Source organism: Abramis brama (genome assembly GCF_963993115.1).
Source record: "Abramis brama genome assembly, chromosome: 16".
In the NCBI taxonomy this organism is placed as follows: Eukaryota; Metazoa; Chordata; class Actinopteri; order Cypriniformes; family Leuciscidae; genus Abramis; species Abramis brama.
In genome coordinates, this window is record NC_139978.1 from 1,743,404 (window position 1) to 1,760,543 (window position 17,140).

A 17,140-nucleotide genomic window follows, 5' to 3' on the forward strand; every position below is an offset into this window, starting at 1 on the left:
ACTTATTTTTTACATACTAGTACTTATTCATTTGATACTAGTACCTATTAAATAGATACTAGTACTTATTCATTAGATACTAGTCCTTATTCATTAGATACTAGTACCTATTAATTAGATACTAGTACTTATTAATTAGTTACTAGTACTTATTCAATAGATTCTAGTATTTTTTTATTAGACACTAGTATCTTTTGTAATTGTTACTAGTAACTATTCTTATTTTACTAGTCACAACTGCTATTTTACTAGTCTTATGTTTTGACTAGTCAGAACGGCCACTGGAGAGTTAAATAAAAAATCTTACTAGTAAAATAAAAAATCTTACTAGTAACATTTGGAATAAATACTAGTATCTAATAAATAGGTACTAGTATCTAATGAATAAGTACTAGTATCTAATGAATAAGTACTAGTATCTATTAATAACTACTAGTATCTAATATATATGTACTGGTCACAATTGTAATACATACTAGTCAGAACTGAATAGTTGATATCTGAATGACAGATCCCCATAGAAGTCAATGGCAAAAAAAAATATTTGTTACTAGTATCTAATGAATAAGTACTAGTATCTAATAATAAGTACTCGTAACTAATGAATAAGTACTAGTATCTAATAAATAAGAACTAGTATCTAATGAATAAGTACTAGTATCTAATAAATTAGCACTAGTCACTATTGGAATAAGTACTAGTATCTAATAAATAAGAACTAGTACCTAAAGTATAAGCACTAGTATCTAAAGAATAGGCACTAGTAGCTAATGAATAAGTATTAGTACTTAATGGAATAGATACTAGTATCTAAAAAATAAGTACTAGTAGCATGAAAATAGATACTAGTCAGTTGAAATTATTAAATGTTAAAACGGCTTGCCATAGCAGCTTGATCAGAAGCTCCACCCTCTTACAACACTAACCAGGAAGATGCTGACTTGTTATTTCTCTTTTCTGCCATACTGACTTTGTCTCGACAAAAGCAATAAAGAATCAGCGATCAGTGGAGTACGAAGGGGAAAACTTCACAGAAGAATTTGAGAAGTTTGTTTCTGAACAAGTTTGCTTCTGATCTTTGTGATTCTCATGGTGATTCATTTTTTAAACCGTCATTCAGAAAGTGAAAGTAAGTTTAGATTGTTGGAGCTCAAACAGTGAAAATGGCTTCAGCAGCTGAAGATGATTATATTTGTCCTGTGTGTCATGAAATCTTCAAGGCTCCTGTTATTTTATGCTGTAGTCACAGTTTCTGTAAAGAGTGTCTTCAACAGTTCTGGAGAATAAAGAAATCTCAGGAGTGTCCTGTCTGCAGGAAAAGATCCTCAAGAGATCCTCCTACAGTTAATCTTGCGTTAAGAAACTTGTGTGAGTCGTTCCTGAAGGAGAGAAATGAGAGGCGTTCATCAGGGTCTGAGGAGATCTGCAGTTTACACAGTGAGAAACTCAAACTCTTCTGTCTGGAGGACAAACAGCCTGTGTGTTTAGTGTGCTTTACTTCACAACAACATGACAATCATACATTCAGACCCATTGGTGAAGTGGTTTCACCATATAAGGTAAGACTAATGTTTCTTGATTCACATGTAAAGAATCATAACGAGTCACAAACACAGATCGTTCCGGTTACTAACGTAACCTTGGTCCTGATGAGCAAAGATCTGTGTGTGCAGAGTTCCTCCTTCGATTGGGCTAAAAGTAGTCAATCATTGAGGTAATTCAGGAGCTGAACTCCCATCTGTCTCAGGGGGAGAGGGCCGCATCCACGCATTTTGTAAAAGTACACAGAGCAAGAGACAGTCCGAATGGTAGGACTGTATTATTTTGGTAAGCCCCTTCGAACGTGAATCTCAAGAACTGTGATGAGGGGCTATCTGGATATGACAGTATGCGTCCTCCAGATCCACTGATAAAGCACATGGAGAGTCATGGCCAGAGTTTGCTCAGTCCTCCGCTTCATAGTGTCATCAAAGTCCTCCTCGGAGCCGCCAAATGAAACCATGGCACTCGCTCCAGATGAGGGAAGCAGGGAGCCCTGCAGGAGCAACACTCGTGGCACGGCATTTTGCAACAAATGTTGCACAAATTTGCTCTTTTAATAGTGACATTGTCTCTTGAAGAGTTCGAAGCGCCGTTCTGTACAAATGTGAACCAATCAGGCTTCAGTATTCAGTGTTGATCTGATTGAACAGGGCTGCAGTGATCAGGACTGGTTGTGTTTAGTCCAGCTGAACTACATTATAAATGCAGTTTCATAGATTTGAGGAATTAGTAACTACGGGGGCAAATACATTTCAATGCGGCCCAGGTGGTATTGGAGAACTTTTTTGTTTCAATAAATAACATTGTCATTTACAAACTGTACTTTGTGTTTACTCAGGTTGCCTTTGTTTTATGGTAGGTTTTAATTTCTGAATCAATTTAGTATGAGATGGGGGCAAATACTTTTTCACTATGTAAGATTAATAAGGGAATTAAGATCAATATAACTCAAAGGGGATTGAATTACAGTGAATAAAAATCGAATTAATATTCAAATTCGATTGATATTCAAATTCGATGACAAATTCGATATGCAAATTCGATTTTTAATTAATATTTAACACTTTATCAACTATTCGTCCACCGATAAATTGAGATTAGGGTATTTTATTAATTCTGGACAGAATATTATCCCGTGGCCTACGGTAATAATATCATAAAATTATGATGACTGATTATGAGCAAGGTAACAAAATCTTGTAAGCACACAGCACAAGACCCTTGAATGTAAAATCAACCAAGACTTTATTGAACTACTCTAATACACACAAACTAAACTAACGAAAACACACAAACATTCATTCAAACAGTGACAGAGAAAAGTGATGTTATCAACGGAGGGTGAATGGAGTCCCAAATGTCTACCGTTAGACACTATTTCTTGACCGCAACCTGAGAGAATCAATCTACTAGCACTTTAATCTTAGTTTGTTTTCTTAATAAGATTTGCACCAGTTCAGCCAGAATTAGGAGATTGTGTACTTGCGTTTGGATGCTCCTGTGTGAGCGCGTGCGTCCCCTTCTGTGACGAAGTTGCTGGAGGGAATCTCTTCAGCGCTGATTGGCTGGCAGTCGGTCGATGATGCGTTCTGAGCAAGCGGCAACCTCCCCGTCTCTCTCTTGAAACCAACACGGAAGTGAGTTAAACTGCAATTCATTGACTGGCCGCTTGAGGCTGGCTGCACAAGTGAGTCAAATCTGTATCTCCCCCATGTTAAAATTACCAACTTTACAGCAGAAAAAAACATGTTTACAGCCTGGTTCTCTCTGTGGCTTTGGTCTATACAGCTAATTTTGCCCTTCATAACAACTGTGATTTTTTTATAACTCATCTGTTTAGTTGATTAATATTTAAAGTTCTGCATAATTAAGGGTGTGTCCACTTTTGAGTGACAGGTAGATTCCTGCTGATGTCAATGCTAGCCGTTTGTCTGCTGTTAGCCGCGTCACTACTCACTTCACCTCAGCAAATTTTAGCTGCTGAACTTGCCATCTCTGCAGTGTTTGTGCTTTTTTCGGGATTATTTCATACAATTTAATACACCCATTACTTCGCCCATGGCTTTGGATTCCGTCGTTGTCGTCGAGTATCGTTCGAGAGAACAACCAGCGCTGTAACTTATTTCAGTTGTTTTCCTCTGTGAACATGCACTAATGGATGTCTGACAATTTCGTTGGTTTTTGGAGTTTTCAGATTTAAAAACATCTATAAAGGCTCGTTCGTTCTGCTCTCACGGAACAGATTGATTATAATATGCTTATGTAACGTTACCGTCAGATGAAATCCTGCAGGTGTCGGCGCTTTTTCTCCGTCCAATAAATGCACATCCTTGAATGAGCGCGGATTTCTAGCGCATTTACTTGAACTTCATAGGTAATATATCTATGGTTTAACCCATTTGAGAGGCGGCCAAAATCAGAATTTAAAATGGACTGAATAAGCTCTCCACGAACTTGACGAGCGATACCATACTTTAACATACATTTGGACAATAGTAATCTTCTTCTCACCAAAGACTTCTCATCCTGTCTGGACAGCTTTGGATTTAATCAATACATCAACTGTGCAACTCATTCCAAAGGCCACTGCCTGGATTTACTGTGCTGCTCTGGACTTACCCCTCTTAACTGTGCAGTTGATGATCTCCTTATCACCGATCACTTCTTCATTTCTTTAAGTGTCACACTTCAGCTCTCCTCAACCAAACCAACCCGGCCTATCTCCTTCAGGAATATTAAGGACATTAACCCTGATACCCTCTCCTCCTGCATTGATAATATTCACCTACTGGACAATAACTCTCTACCTGATGACCTGGTTGTTCACTATAATGAGCTCTCATTCTAAACTCCCTTGCTCCAGTTAAAACTCGTTCTGTCTCTTTCATTCAGTCTGCTCCCTGGTTCACCCCTCAACTCCGGACTCTGAAAACTAAATCCAGACTGCTTGAGCGCCTCTACAGAAAAACTGGTCTTACTATCCATAAAGAAATGCATAAAGCTCATATGTCTCACTATAAGGACTCAATCGTACAAACCAAATCACATTACTACTCTGGTCTAATCAACTCCAATAGAGGCAACACTAAGTCACTGTACTCTATACTCAATAAGATTCACCAGCCACCTGACTCCCTTCCTTCACACATGTACTCCACTGCCACTTGTAATGCCCTCCTGTTATTTTTCAATGATAAGATTCATAACATTCATCGTCACATCGATCCAAATATCCTTCCCACCTCCTTATATGATCCTCCCCAACCATCACAATTATTATCCATCTTCCAACTTCCCAGTCCCTCTGAAATCGCAGAAACAATCCGTAAGTCAAAGCCTTCTACCTCTCTGTTAGACCCCCTTCCCACTAATCTGGTTAAATCTTGCCTCCCCTCTCTGCTCCCCCTTATCTCCATCATCATACATGCATCTCTTACCACCGGTATTGTTCCTTCCCTTTTCAAAACTGCTGCAGTCACTCCAATACTTAAAAAGCCTGGTTCAGATTCAAACATTTTTAATAATTTTCGTCCCGTTTCTAATCTACCCTTCATCTCCCAAATTTTAGAAAAAATAGTTGCTGCCCAGCTCCACATTCACCTCACCCACAACTCCCTCTATGAACCCTTTCAGTCTGGTTTCCGTCCTCTCCATAGCACAGAAACTGCCCTCCTTAAAATAACTAACAATCTTCTCATTGCAGCTGATTCTGGTTTATTATCCATCCTGGTTCTCCTTGATCTGAGTGCAGCCTTTGATACAATTTCTCATTCCATCCTCCTCCATAGGTTATCCTCCATCGGCATTGTTAACACCCCTTTACATTGGTTTCAGTCATACCTATCAGGCCGCACTCAGCTCATCACTATCAAATCCTTCCGCTCCCAGCCATCTCCAGTCACCTCAGGAGTGGTTCTCCTGAGGTGACGGCTCACCCGGCTCACCACGGCTCACCCCCTCCTCTTCATCACATACATCCTTCCCCTTGGCAATATTTTCCGCAAATTTAACATTCAATTTCACTGTTTCGTGGATGACACCCAGCTTTACCTTTCCAGCAAACCAAACTCCACACTTCCTCCCTCCTCCCTCACCACCTGCCTACAAGAAATAAAATCTTGGTTCAGTTCAAATTTCTTAAAATTAAACACAGATAAAACAGAACTTCTTGTCATCGGCACCAAAAACACCCTCTCTAAATTTGACAGTTTTTCTCTCCTCATTGATGATACCTCAGTTTCCCCCTCCCCTCAGGTCAAGAGTCTGGGTGTCGTCCTCGACAGTACACTATCTTTTCAATCTCACATTAATAGCATCACACGGTCAGCTTATTTCCATCTCCGTAATATCAACCGTCTCCGCCCCTCCCTTACCATTTACTCTGCTTCCATCCTTGTTCACAGCCTGGTTACATCGCGCATTGACTACTGTAATTCTCTCCTTTTTGGCCTCTCTCACAAAACCCTTCGTAAGCTCCAGTTGGTTCAGAATTCAGCAGCACGTGTTATAATCAAAACTCCCTTTTCCCACCACATCTCGCCTATTCTTCAACAACTACACTGGCTACCAGTTCAACACAGAATTGAGTTCAAAATTCTCCTGCTCACCTACAAGGCCATCCATAACCTCGCCCCTCCTTACATGTCAGATCTCCTCCATGTTGTCACCCCGTCCCGCTCTCTCAGATCCTCCTCCTCGACCCATCTCTCTGTTCCCTCTGTCCGCCTCAGTACCATGGGGAGCAGAGCCTTCTGCTGCTCTGCACCCAAACTCTGGAACTCTCTTCCGCCTCACATCAGGAACATTAACTCACTCACAGAATTCAAATCCATACTCAAAACTCACCTGTTCAAAATATCTTACTTATTGTGAAACACACATTGTCCTGTTTACTTGTATTTGTATATTCTTGTGTTTTTTATTTTGTACAGCGACCTTGAGTGTCCAGAAAGGCGCTTTTAAATAAAATGTATTATTATTACCGCGCTGACGGACCATAGACTATAAAAAAGAGTGACTGACATGTAACTGTTATGCACATAAATCACTGTCACACACACTCTCTCAGAGTACTGCATAATACATTTTCAACTAGCAGAATAGTACAGAATCACGATACACAGTCTCACTTGTAGCCATGTCTTTTAATAATATTTCGAAGGGCAAAAACAGGAACTTTTAATTGGCTTTACATCATCAACTGTCACTTTAGCGCGAGGCCCTGTGCAGTCGCAGACTTGGTACTTTCCATAGGGTACTTTCAGTAGCATATAGCATTACCTCCCAAGCCTGAGCTAACTCGATCATGTCGAGCGGCTCCTCCAGCTCCACACACGCCCCGCCTCTTTGCCCATTTTTTGTTATCCGAGAGTGACGCAAGGTGACGCGAGGCCAAGATGGCGACGGCCGACTCCGCCCACTTTAGGCTTCAAAAATGCTCTTCAGAAACCTACGGGTGACGTCACGGACACTACGTCCATATTTTTTTTACAGTCTATGGTTCTGAGGGACAGCACTCGATGGTGAGTGGTTGGTTGGCTTTGCCGGGTGGCGCTTCGTTCGCGGGATTTCCTGGATTGCGGGTTGCTATGCAACGGAGTTTCCTCTGAGTCTGGAGTAGCTGCTGGAGCGACTCTGAGAGAGTTTTCTTTGACGAAGTTCAACAAAGGATATTACGGAAGAGTTGATGAGTTTTGAGTGAGCTCTTGGTGGTTTTAAGAGTATGTAAGCATACACGCTGGACGATGGAAAGGTCAGCACAGACATAAGCAAGAGCAAAAGTCACTGCAAAAGCAAGGCAAAAAGCAAAGCATCGCTGCTTGTCATTGGGTTATAAGCGTGTCCATCCGACCCGTCCTTCCGAGTGTGACAGCCAATCAGATATGGTCTTGGGCGGGACCTACGCCCCGTTCTCCGGTTCTTGCATGTAATTAGCGTAATGTACACGTGAACGTGTGTGCCCAAACTCCTGAGAGTTTAGTTAAACGCTTTAATGAGCAAACTTAATAGTTTAAATATGGTGCATCCTACACACATCTATTTTATATCAAAAGTCTAGAAATCATTTACCCATCAAGTAGGTACCAAAATACATATATTTCCCATAGTTGAGGTGGAAGTAAATAAGGATTTAGCTGTGGTAAGTGTTTAACACACAAAATTAGCTTGAGTAATATAAAGCATATATAATACAGAGAATACACATGTATGAGGCAACTTCTGGTGATTAGTTCATATAACTGAGGTAGAAAACCCTACGAATAGGCTGTAATAAAAGTTAAACACACAGAAAGACCTCCACAGGTTATATAAAACATACATGATACTTAAGATATATCTGAGGTAAATACTGGTGATCAATTCAGCTTATTGGAAGCAATTTTGAGACCGTCGTTTGTATTAAAAGTGGGTTAATTTCAGTCTATTGGTTTTGGAGACAAAAGTCTTTGGAATTTACAGCTGCAGAAAGGAGGTGTCCCCTGGTTTAAGGTTTGTGGTGATTCTGGGCCATAGGAATGCCTAAGCATCCTTCGTTTCCTGATAAGGCTGTGGATTTATGCATTGGGGTCACCACAGGGTTTCTTGGCCATTTGGTCTTAAGTTTGGGGAACAAAGAGAAATCTTTTCCTGCTGTCCTGGCATCGCTGATATGAGATCAGACAGGCACAAAAAGGGAAAGGGGGGTGACATCTCCTTTAGCCATCTCGGCACCATGACTGTGTTTTATGACTTACTAATGGTTCGATGGGGAATCGTTCCGAACTGTGGAATGCGGTGTTGGGTTCATTTAATGAAATGGACCATTCAAGGATAATCCTACAACTGCATTATATGATCATATCACTGAATTGTCTTCTCTTCAATGTAATCTGGTGTTTTAATGTCTTTTTGTTCAATTCTAGGAGGAGCTCAATACAGCACTGAAGTCCTTACAAGAGAAACTTAAACACAATGAAAAACTGAAAGGAGAGTTTGAGAAAAGAGTTCAACACATCAAGGTGAGGAAACAGAAACGAGAGTCATTTTCATTACAGCCGTTGGATCACTATATACAGTTATGATTTGATATAATGGATAACAGTTTATTATTTCTGTAAATGACTAGCAGCAATCTGCTTCTGGATCCGTTTTATGTCAGGGATCCGAGTTTATCTTGGATATTAATGATGTGTCGATTGAGATGATTGAAGTGAATGTGCTTTGATTTCAGTCTCAAGCTGAGCACACAGAGCATCAGATTAAACAGCAGTTTGAGAAGCTTCATCAGTTTCTCAGAGATGAAGAAGAAGCTACAGTCACTGCACTGAGGGAGGAAGAGGAGCAGAAGAAGCAGAGGATGAAGGAGAAGCTGGAGGAGATGAACACACACATCTCAGCTCTTTCACACACAATCAAAGACATGGAGGAGATGATGAAAGCCAATGACGTCTGCTTTCTGAAGGTCTGATTTCAGATCATTGGTTGATTGATTGATGATTGATTGAGTTCTTGATGATAAATGGTGTGTTTGTTCTGCAGGAGTTTCCAGGCTCAATGGAAAGGTGACTGATCTGCTCCTGTCTCTGGTCTCTCTGGTTCTGATCCAAAGCCACTGCTGTTCTGACTCCTGAATGTTCTTCCAGAGTCCAGAGCTCACAGCCGGATCCACAGATGGCTTCTGGAGCTTTGATTCATGTGCCACGATACTTGGGCAACCTGCCGTTCAGAGTCTGGAAGAAGATGCAGGACCTCGTCCAAAACAGTGAGTCTGACAGCAGGAGATCTGAGCTGGACATGATGGATGGGTGGAGAGTTAGAGGTTCTTCATGACAGAGATAGATAGATAGATAGATAGATAGATAGATAGATAGATAGATAGATAGATAGATAGATAGATAGATAGATAAAACAGTTTGGTGTTTGTTAGATTGTTAGAATTAGTAACATGATGCTAATACAATCACCACATTGCTTGTATGTTTTTGGAAGATGCTAACATGATGCTAGCATTATTAACATTATTCACTCTTTAACATTATGTTAGCATTGTGCTAACATGATTAGCATGTTTCTATTTTTTAGCTAGCCTTTTGACGTTTTAAGACTTAACTAATCGCTATTAGCATGTAGCTATTCACTGCTAGCATGTGTAGCAAGTTCTGTTTATTAGTCAAAGGAGCCAACCACCATGTCTCTACGATGTTCTGGTGCAGAGATATAGGTCTTGCTGAACAGTTTCTAGGGTACTCTGTCTAGTTGCTAGGGAGTGGCTTGGCAGCTGCCAATGATGTTACTTCAAAGGCTGCTTGTAAGTATGAATGATATAAAGCAACCGCAACTCCTCTATGACATTCAGATTACAAGATATCCCTTTGGGTTTGGGATTTGGGTTGCTAGGGTGCTCGACAATGGTTGCTAGGGCGTGGCTAGGAAGTGTTGAAGATGATTTGTGTTTGTAAGTAGTGATGCTTTGCCTTCACTAATAATAATAATAATAATTTATCAAGTCAACATAGTAAATGTCAAACCCAACAGACAGTCATAATAAACTAATTTAAAACAAAACACAGACTATAAGAGCCAATAAAATGAAGATGATCAGATGCTGAAGATCAGACACACACTTACAGTTCTTCATCATCATCATAAATCTCAACAGATCTCAGTGATTTATTGTTATTTAACTTTTCCAAAGTATCAGTTTCTCTTGATGGACACAAATGTCTGAATCTCATATTTAATGTTTGTAGTTGATGCCGTTAAACGCTGATGATAAAAACGAGTGTGAAACTAATAACAGCACTGACAGTGATCAGAGGAAAATGTGTTTGATCAACAGGACGAGTGTCATAATTCATAATAATCTGTGTTGGGTTCACTCTTGATCATTATATGAAGATCAGAATAAAAGCATCTGTTGATTGTGTCTCATCAGCTCCTGTGATTCTGGATCCAAACACGGCTCATCCAGATCTCGTCGTTTCTGATGATCTGACCAGTGTGAGATACAGAGGGAACTATCATCCTGTTCCTGATAATCCAGAGAGATTTGATGGTTATTTCTGTGTTCTGGGTTCAGAGGGTTTTAACTCAGGAACACACTGCTGGGATGTGGAGGTTAAACAGAGTTTTTACTGGACTCTAGGAGTAACTACAGCATCAAACCAGAGGAAGGGATTGGGATTCTTCAACACTGATGTCTGGAGTGTGGAGTATGATCAGTACGGACTGTATTCAGGTTCTGGTTTTCGTGTTAATCAAAAGCTTGATCGTGTGAGAGTGAATCTGGACTATGACGGAGGAACGGTGTCGTTCTCTGATCCTGTAACTAACACACATCTACACACATTCACAACCACCTTCACTTACACACTGTTTCCATTCTTCTGTAATTATAGTTATTCCTCTCTGAGGATCTTACCGGTCAATAGTCAGTAAACGTCACTCCTGTAGATCTGGATCTTCCTGCTTTCATCATGTTTCCAATATTTAATCCATATCACATGAGTAAGAGTGCTGTTGATCTGAATATCAGTACGGTGGCTGTGATTGGGCCGTGATGATCACATGACTGATATCCAGCACTACAGCAACACTCAGATCAATAAACAAGAAGTTTTCATTTATATTCCACTTCACACAATTAGACCGATTAGAGACCGTTTTAGCATTCATGTTTTTAGGGATAACTGACATTTACCCGATTATTTCAGTCAATGTGTGTTTATTAATTTCTAAACTTTTCGCATCATAAACATGTGTAACATGTATGCTGTGTCTCTGTATTTGGTTCTCCCCTGTGACCTAAACTGAACCCCAAATCGCCCCCTAAACCCTCATTCACTATTCCTTACGTTAGTCACTGTTCACTTGAAGGGGGGTGGGGGAGATGAGGAAGGCCAAGGACCGTAATCTCTGATGAGATTCGAGCCACTTTGGTCAACCATGGTCTAACAATGAGGGAGGCTGGGCAAAGAGTACAGCCAAATCTGAGCAGGTTCACTGTAGCATCCATCATCCGGACCTTCCAAAATGAGAATAGGTAAGAAATCTACTCACTAGAAAATTGCAGAACTGCATATCAATACAGTCCTCAATGAGTACAGTAGTACAGTATTGCCTGTGGAACTGTAAATATAAAGTATGTTTCAAGTATTTGGGAAATGTATTCCTACTTTGTATTCCTACTCAGTATTTACAGTATTTTACTATTTGTTTGTCAGAACTGAGAGATTCCCAACACAAGGCGGTCGGGAACGTGTTTGGTCTCCTGAACGGGAAACTGAAATCATGAACACGGCCCTAGAAAATAACGGCATAACATTACGGCAAATACAAAGAAAAATAATAGAAAACAATGAGATATTTCAAAATATTGATAGGCTAAGCTTATCAACACTGGACCGTGTCTTGCGAGGGATGAAGCAGGTCTACAGGGTGCCATTTCAACGCAATTCAGAAGGAGTCAAAGAATTGTGATATAACTATGTGCAAGTGAGTAATACAATCCCACAATTGATGCATACTCTCAACACTGTATAAATTATACATATTTCAGTATTGTAATCATAATGATTGTGCTTCACAATCAGTGACCACTCCATGTCTATTTGTGATATTGTCATGTGTGTTTCAGAGAGTCCTTGATCTAGAGGAGGCTGCAGTGGAGCACCAGTTCATCTTCATTGATGAGGTTGGATTCAAGATGAAAGAGGGGAAGGAATATCATCGGCCAGCGTGCCATTGTTGAAGTCCCTGGCCAGCGCAGAGGGAACATCACAATGTGTGCAGCAATTACCCACCACAACGTCATCCATCACCATGTGACCCTTGACCCCTACAACACTGCCCATCTGATCACATCCCTGGACACCCTACACAACACACACAACACACCTGACACAACACACTCATTCCAGCAGATCAGATGGACGGCCCAGAGCAGCTCAGGTACGTTGTCATTTGGGACAGCGTAAGTTTCCACCGGACTGCTCTGGTTCGTAACTGGTTCACTGCCCACCCACTATACTCCTTCTCCAAGCTATGGAGGACGCATGTGAAAATATAGCAGTTGATGCTTTTAATGGCTGGAATCGCCATGCTAGGCGATATTCCCCCCCGCTGCTTGGCCAGGGACAAAAGTGCTTGAGATGTGGATGAGGAGCTGTGGCCAGACCCAAACAGAAGAGAGGATGCAGCATAGTTTTTTTTTTTTACTGTAACCGTATACAGTAAATTCTTCTGTTGTTTTGTATGTAGACCACTGTATGTGCAACTTTGTGTTGGGATGTACACTGTGTACACTGTTTTTGTGGGAAAAAATAATAATATTTGTTACCGTGTATTAGTGTGTTCTGAGAATAAAAACAATATTCTAAAATATTTTACAACACACTTATGTATGTACTGTCTGTAAGTGTAACACTGAACAAAAAAAAAGTCATTATGATGAATGGAGAAGAAGTGTTTTCCATTCATTAGCAGGCACGTGCACACATAGACATCAAAGGGGGCTTGAGCACCTGCCCTTTTTTATTCCTGGAGAGAAAGTACCCTTTTTTCTGGGGCGCTTTTTTTTTTTTTTTTTTTTGAAAAATAATATATATTCCTGTTTGCGCACAGCTTCCCTGTCAAACAAATATATTTATTGAAGAATAGTATATCTAAATATCAGGTCAGGAGTTCTGAAGCGCTCCCTTTCTCTCTCCCCCCCTGCGCAGCGGCGCAGGCGCGGACACACATCGGCACACATCACACACACATGCAGGCAGCAGCAGCCCCTCCCAGCAGTGTTTTTCTTGGCTTGTGCTGAGGTTTGTGGCGCTGGCGATGAAAAAAGATTAAACTAACGACTACCCGAACTACCCGAAATTCGAGGCACTGGTCGAGGCTCGAATTTACTGCTGATTAGCCAAATACAAATATAGTTAACCTGTGTTTTGCTAGCATGCATGCCTCATGAGCGACTAGCTAATGTGTAAGGGATAATCGCTATACATTATCCCGCTTATTACACGGCTACCTACCAAATAAATAATTAATTTGACACAAAATATTAAATTAAAAGGGAGTTTATTGATTTAAACCCGATTGTATTGCTTCCGCTAAAGAAAATAGTACGCTCCGTCTCTACGGTTAGAATCCTGTGAGTCCATAGCAACTCTCTGTTTTTCATGGCAACGGTCTGTTATACTCCGCACAGCGGTCTGATATCAAGAAATAACAGACCGCATTCTACATTGGAATTCAACCAAGCCATGTAATAAAATAAGTTAGTAATAAAATAAGCATATCACCACCAGATAGGTTATTTTGTTTATCCTATTTTGCCCTGTCAATTAGATGCAAATGTGCACATTTTAACTAGTTGACGCCTAATTTGCATACAGAACGTCCCCAGTTAATGACTTAGGCTACATCAAGAGTCTTTTCCCCTGAAATTTAGAAATCTAAATTGGTGAATTTAGAAGAAATCTACAGATGCAAACAGATGGAGGATACACTCTAAAAAATGTAGTAAATCTGAGTAACTGCATCTGGTACATTAATAAATAAAACTGAGTAGAAATAAGTTAACATTAAACATTAAAAATAGCAATATTTATAAATTAACTTTTTATTTATGAGTAATTAATAAATTAGCAGATTTTGCTATCTGTAACAAAATAGTTTAGAGTGAATATTTGTGTTGATTTTAAAGTGTTATGTATTCTGATAACACCAAAATAATTAAAATGATGTAGTGCCTTGTGCAAAAATAAACAAATTATTAGTAAAACACGCCCCTCTGCTTGATGCAGTTATTTAGGTTATTCTAAATATATACTTGTTATATATGTTTTCAAAACATGCACATTGTGGAATGGTTTCCTTTGCTGCTCTATAAACCTAGTGAATACTAAGGAGACCATGGTTTCTGTGTGAACTGATTATTTTGTAGACATCTTTTGAAAATGAAACAATTGTGTGAGTTTGAGGAAGATAAAATTAATTAACTTTTTTAATTAATTTTTTTTTAAAGGAAGTCAGAGTTGCGTTAATATATATACTTTTTTGTTTAAAAAATAAATAAATAATAATAATTATGAGAAGTGCCCTTTATTTCACTTGAGCCCCTGCCCCTCAAAATGTCTGTGCACGTCCCTGTTCATTAGTGTTTTCCATTGAGCACATCAGTGTTCAACTGGTTCTTATAAATGCCTGTATGATGGATTGTGTGTGTCATTTGAAAACAAAATACCATTTTGAGAAGAAATAACATTGGTTTGAATGTAAAGTTTCATTTTGCAGGAGAATTGGGGGGTTTTGCCCATTTTGTGTGTGTGGAGTTCCCTTTCGTGGTCACTACGAGTTACGTCAGTGATGATGAATGGGGTTTCGCTTAGAAAGCCTATCACCTTCAAGTATATAAAATGAGCCAATGGCAAAGAAATGCCATGGGTCTGCGGAATTTGCATAGCGTAACTCCGCCCCACCTCGTGGGTATATAAGGAAATATGCCGGCAACATGCAGATATGTTTTCGCTTCGGAGCCAAGTATTCACTTCACTCCACAAGCCAAATCTGAGATCTTCTCTTCACTCTTCGAGACGAGCTTCTCTCCAGGTGTTGGTGTGACAGCGAGTGCACATTCCCTGATGATCTGTGCAGTGATCTGCCAGTGTTTGTGTTTTCATATCCCTGGTCACTTCAACACTCTGCGGAGACTTTTTCCTCTCATAAAAGAGCTTGCACGTGGCACGTCTTTTTAAAGATGCCTCGCCCGTGCACTTCTGGTTGCGGTTGCGTTGTATCTGACTGATGGGCACAATCGCTGTCTTGCATGTCTGGGCGTTGACCACGCTAAGGCAGTGTTTGTGGATGAGTCATGTTCCCATTGCGGGAACATGACCATCGTGTTGCTTCGGTCTAGACTCAATGATCTCGTTCGAGGGAGAGTCCCCTCATCCACACCCCGATCTACCTCCTCCGAGCCAGGCTAAGCGTCGCTCCTGAGACGGGCTGCTCAGAGATGGCGATCAGTTCTTCCCAGGAGATGGTAGCAGGGCCACTCCTTCCCCCCGTGGAGGGCCGGGGGAGAATCCTTGGTTTTCCTGACCACGCTGCTCGTCCCATGACGAGCAGCACCCTAATTTGGTCAAAGAAAGAACTGATACACCCATCTCTGAGCACACAGAGTTCTGGGATGACAGTGCGCGCCACTCTCGAGCCTCGCCACTCTCGTCCCCCTCTGTCGTCCCTCTGTCGTCTCTCGTCTCGTCCCCCTGTGCCAGAACACGCCCCCATGGAACGCTGGTCCTTTCCTGGCCTCCTCTGGCAGGACGCGGCTAATGACCGTGCCCCCACATCGGGTCGTTATGCCGCCCACGTCCGGGCCAGTCATTCCGCTTGGCTGCTCCGCCGAGGGTACGTCTGTGGTTCGCATGACCCCGCTGGTACAGTTCTTGGGAGCCTGGCTAGAGCTTCCCAGACTGCCCCGCCGGGTCGCGAGAACCATCAGGCTCGGCTACGCGATTCAGTTCGCGCAGTCTCCTCCCTGCTTCAGGGGAGTCCGCTTCACTATGGTCGGTGGCAATGCCCCTGTCATGAGAGCGGAGGTCGCCACCCTACTGGTGAAGGGTGCGATCGAGACTGTCCCTCCAGCCGAAATGAAGTCCGGCTTCTACAGCCCCTACTTCATTGTACCCAAGAAATCCTGGACCTGCGCGTCTTGAACCGCTCCCTTCACAAGATGCCATTCAAGATGCTCACAGCCAAATGCATCTTCGAATGTGTGTGGCCACAGGATTGGTTTGCAGCGATCGACCTGAAGGACGCCTACTTCCATGTCTCCAGTCTACCTCGACATAGACCGTTTCAACGGTTTGCTTTCGAGGGGCAGGCATACCGGTACGCGGTTCTCCCATTCGGGCTAGCCCTGTCTCCTCGCGTCTTGATCCTAGCTCAGTCACGAGACCAGGTTTGCGAACACAGGGTCCTAGTGCTCCGGCACCTAGCTCGTCTGGGCCTTCAGGTCAACTGGGAGAAGAGCAAACTCTGCCCTGTGCAGAGGATCTCTTTTCTCGGTATGGAAATCGACTCGGTCGCCATGTGCGCGCAGCTTACGAGCAAGCGCGCACAGTCACTGCTGACTTGCCTCCCTCAATTCGAGGGCAAGAGTGCGGTTCCACTGAAATTATTTCAGAGGCTCTTGGGCCATATGGCATCCACAGCCGCAGTAACGCCGCTCGGATTGCTTCATATAAGACCGATTCAGCTTTGGCTTTGCGATCGAGCGCCGAGGTGGGCATGGCAACACGGCACGCTCCGAGTCCCAGTGACTCCGACCTGCCGTCAGACCTTCACCCCGTGGACGAACCTCAGTTTTCTATGGGCCGGAGTGCCCTTAGAATGAGTTTCTCGGCATGTTGTATCAACAGATGCCTCCACCATGGGCTGGGGCGCCATGTGCAATGGACATGCTGCCGTGGGCTCCTGGACAGGACCCCAGCGTCTTTGGCATGTCAACTGCCTTGAGTTGCTGGCTGTACGTCTTGCCCTGCACTGCTTCCGTGCATTGCTAAGGGGTTAGCATGTACTAGTCCGATCAGACAATACCGCGACAGTAGCGTACAGCAAC

General features: G+C 42.0%; 1 protein-coding gene across 2 annotated transcripts; it reads left to right on the forward strand.

The window, feature by feature from the left end:
• Positions 1–927: 927 nt before the first annotated feature.
• On the forward strand, positions 928–13,114 carry LOC311066067 (zinc-binding protein A33-like). Of its 2 annotated transcripts, XM_084087040.1 has the most exons (8): positions 928–1,559; positions 8,445–8,540; positions 8,753–8,983; positions 9,061–9,083; positions 9,165–9,283; positions 10,457–11,563; positions 11,745–12,015; positions 12,158–13,112. In XM_084087040.1, exons 1-6 carry the CDS (start codon positions 1,164–1,166, stop codon positions 10,957–10,959), a joined length of 1,368 nt encoding a protein of 455 aa, XP_083943166.1. In that variant the 5' UTR covers positions 928–1,163; the 3' UTR covers positions 10,960–11,563; positions 11,745–12,015; positions 12,158–13,112. The 2 variants fall into 2 exon arrangements, with proteins under 2 accessions (XP_083943166.1, XP_083943167.1); XM_084087041.1 differs by having other exon boundaries at positions 943–1,559; positions 10,457–12,015; positions 12,158–13,114.
• Positions 13,115–17,140: the final 4,026 nt, after the last annotated feature.

What these genes read in the sequence shown, in the direction of transcription:
- LOC311066067 (XM_084087040.1), top strand. Translation starts at nt 1,164, where the DNA reads ATGGCTTCAGCAGCTGAAGATGATTATATTTGTCCTGTGTGTCATGAA. An exon ending in TTTCCAGGCTCAATGGAAAG is followed by an intron (nt 9,084 to 9,164) that starts GTGACTGATCTG and finishes ATGTTCTTCCAG; the next exon opens with AGTCCAGAGCTCACAGCCGG. An exon ending in GCAGGACCTCGTCCAAAACA is followed by an intron (nt 9,284 to 10,456) that starts GTGAGTCTGACA and finishes GTGTCTCATCAG; the next exon opens with CTCCTGTGATTCTGGATCCA.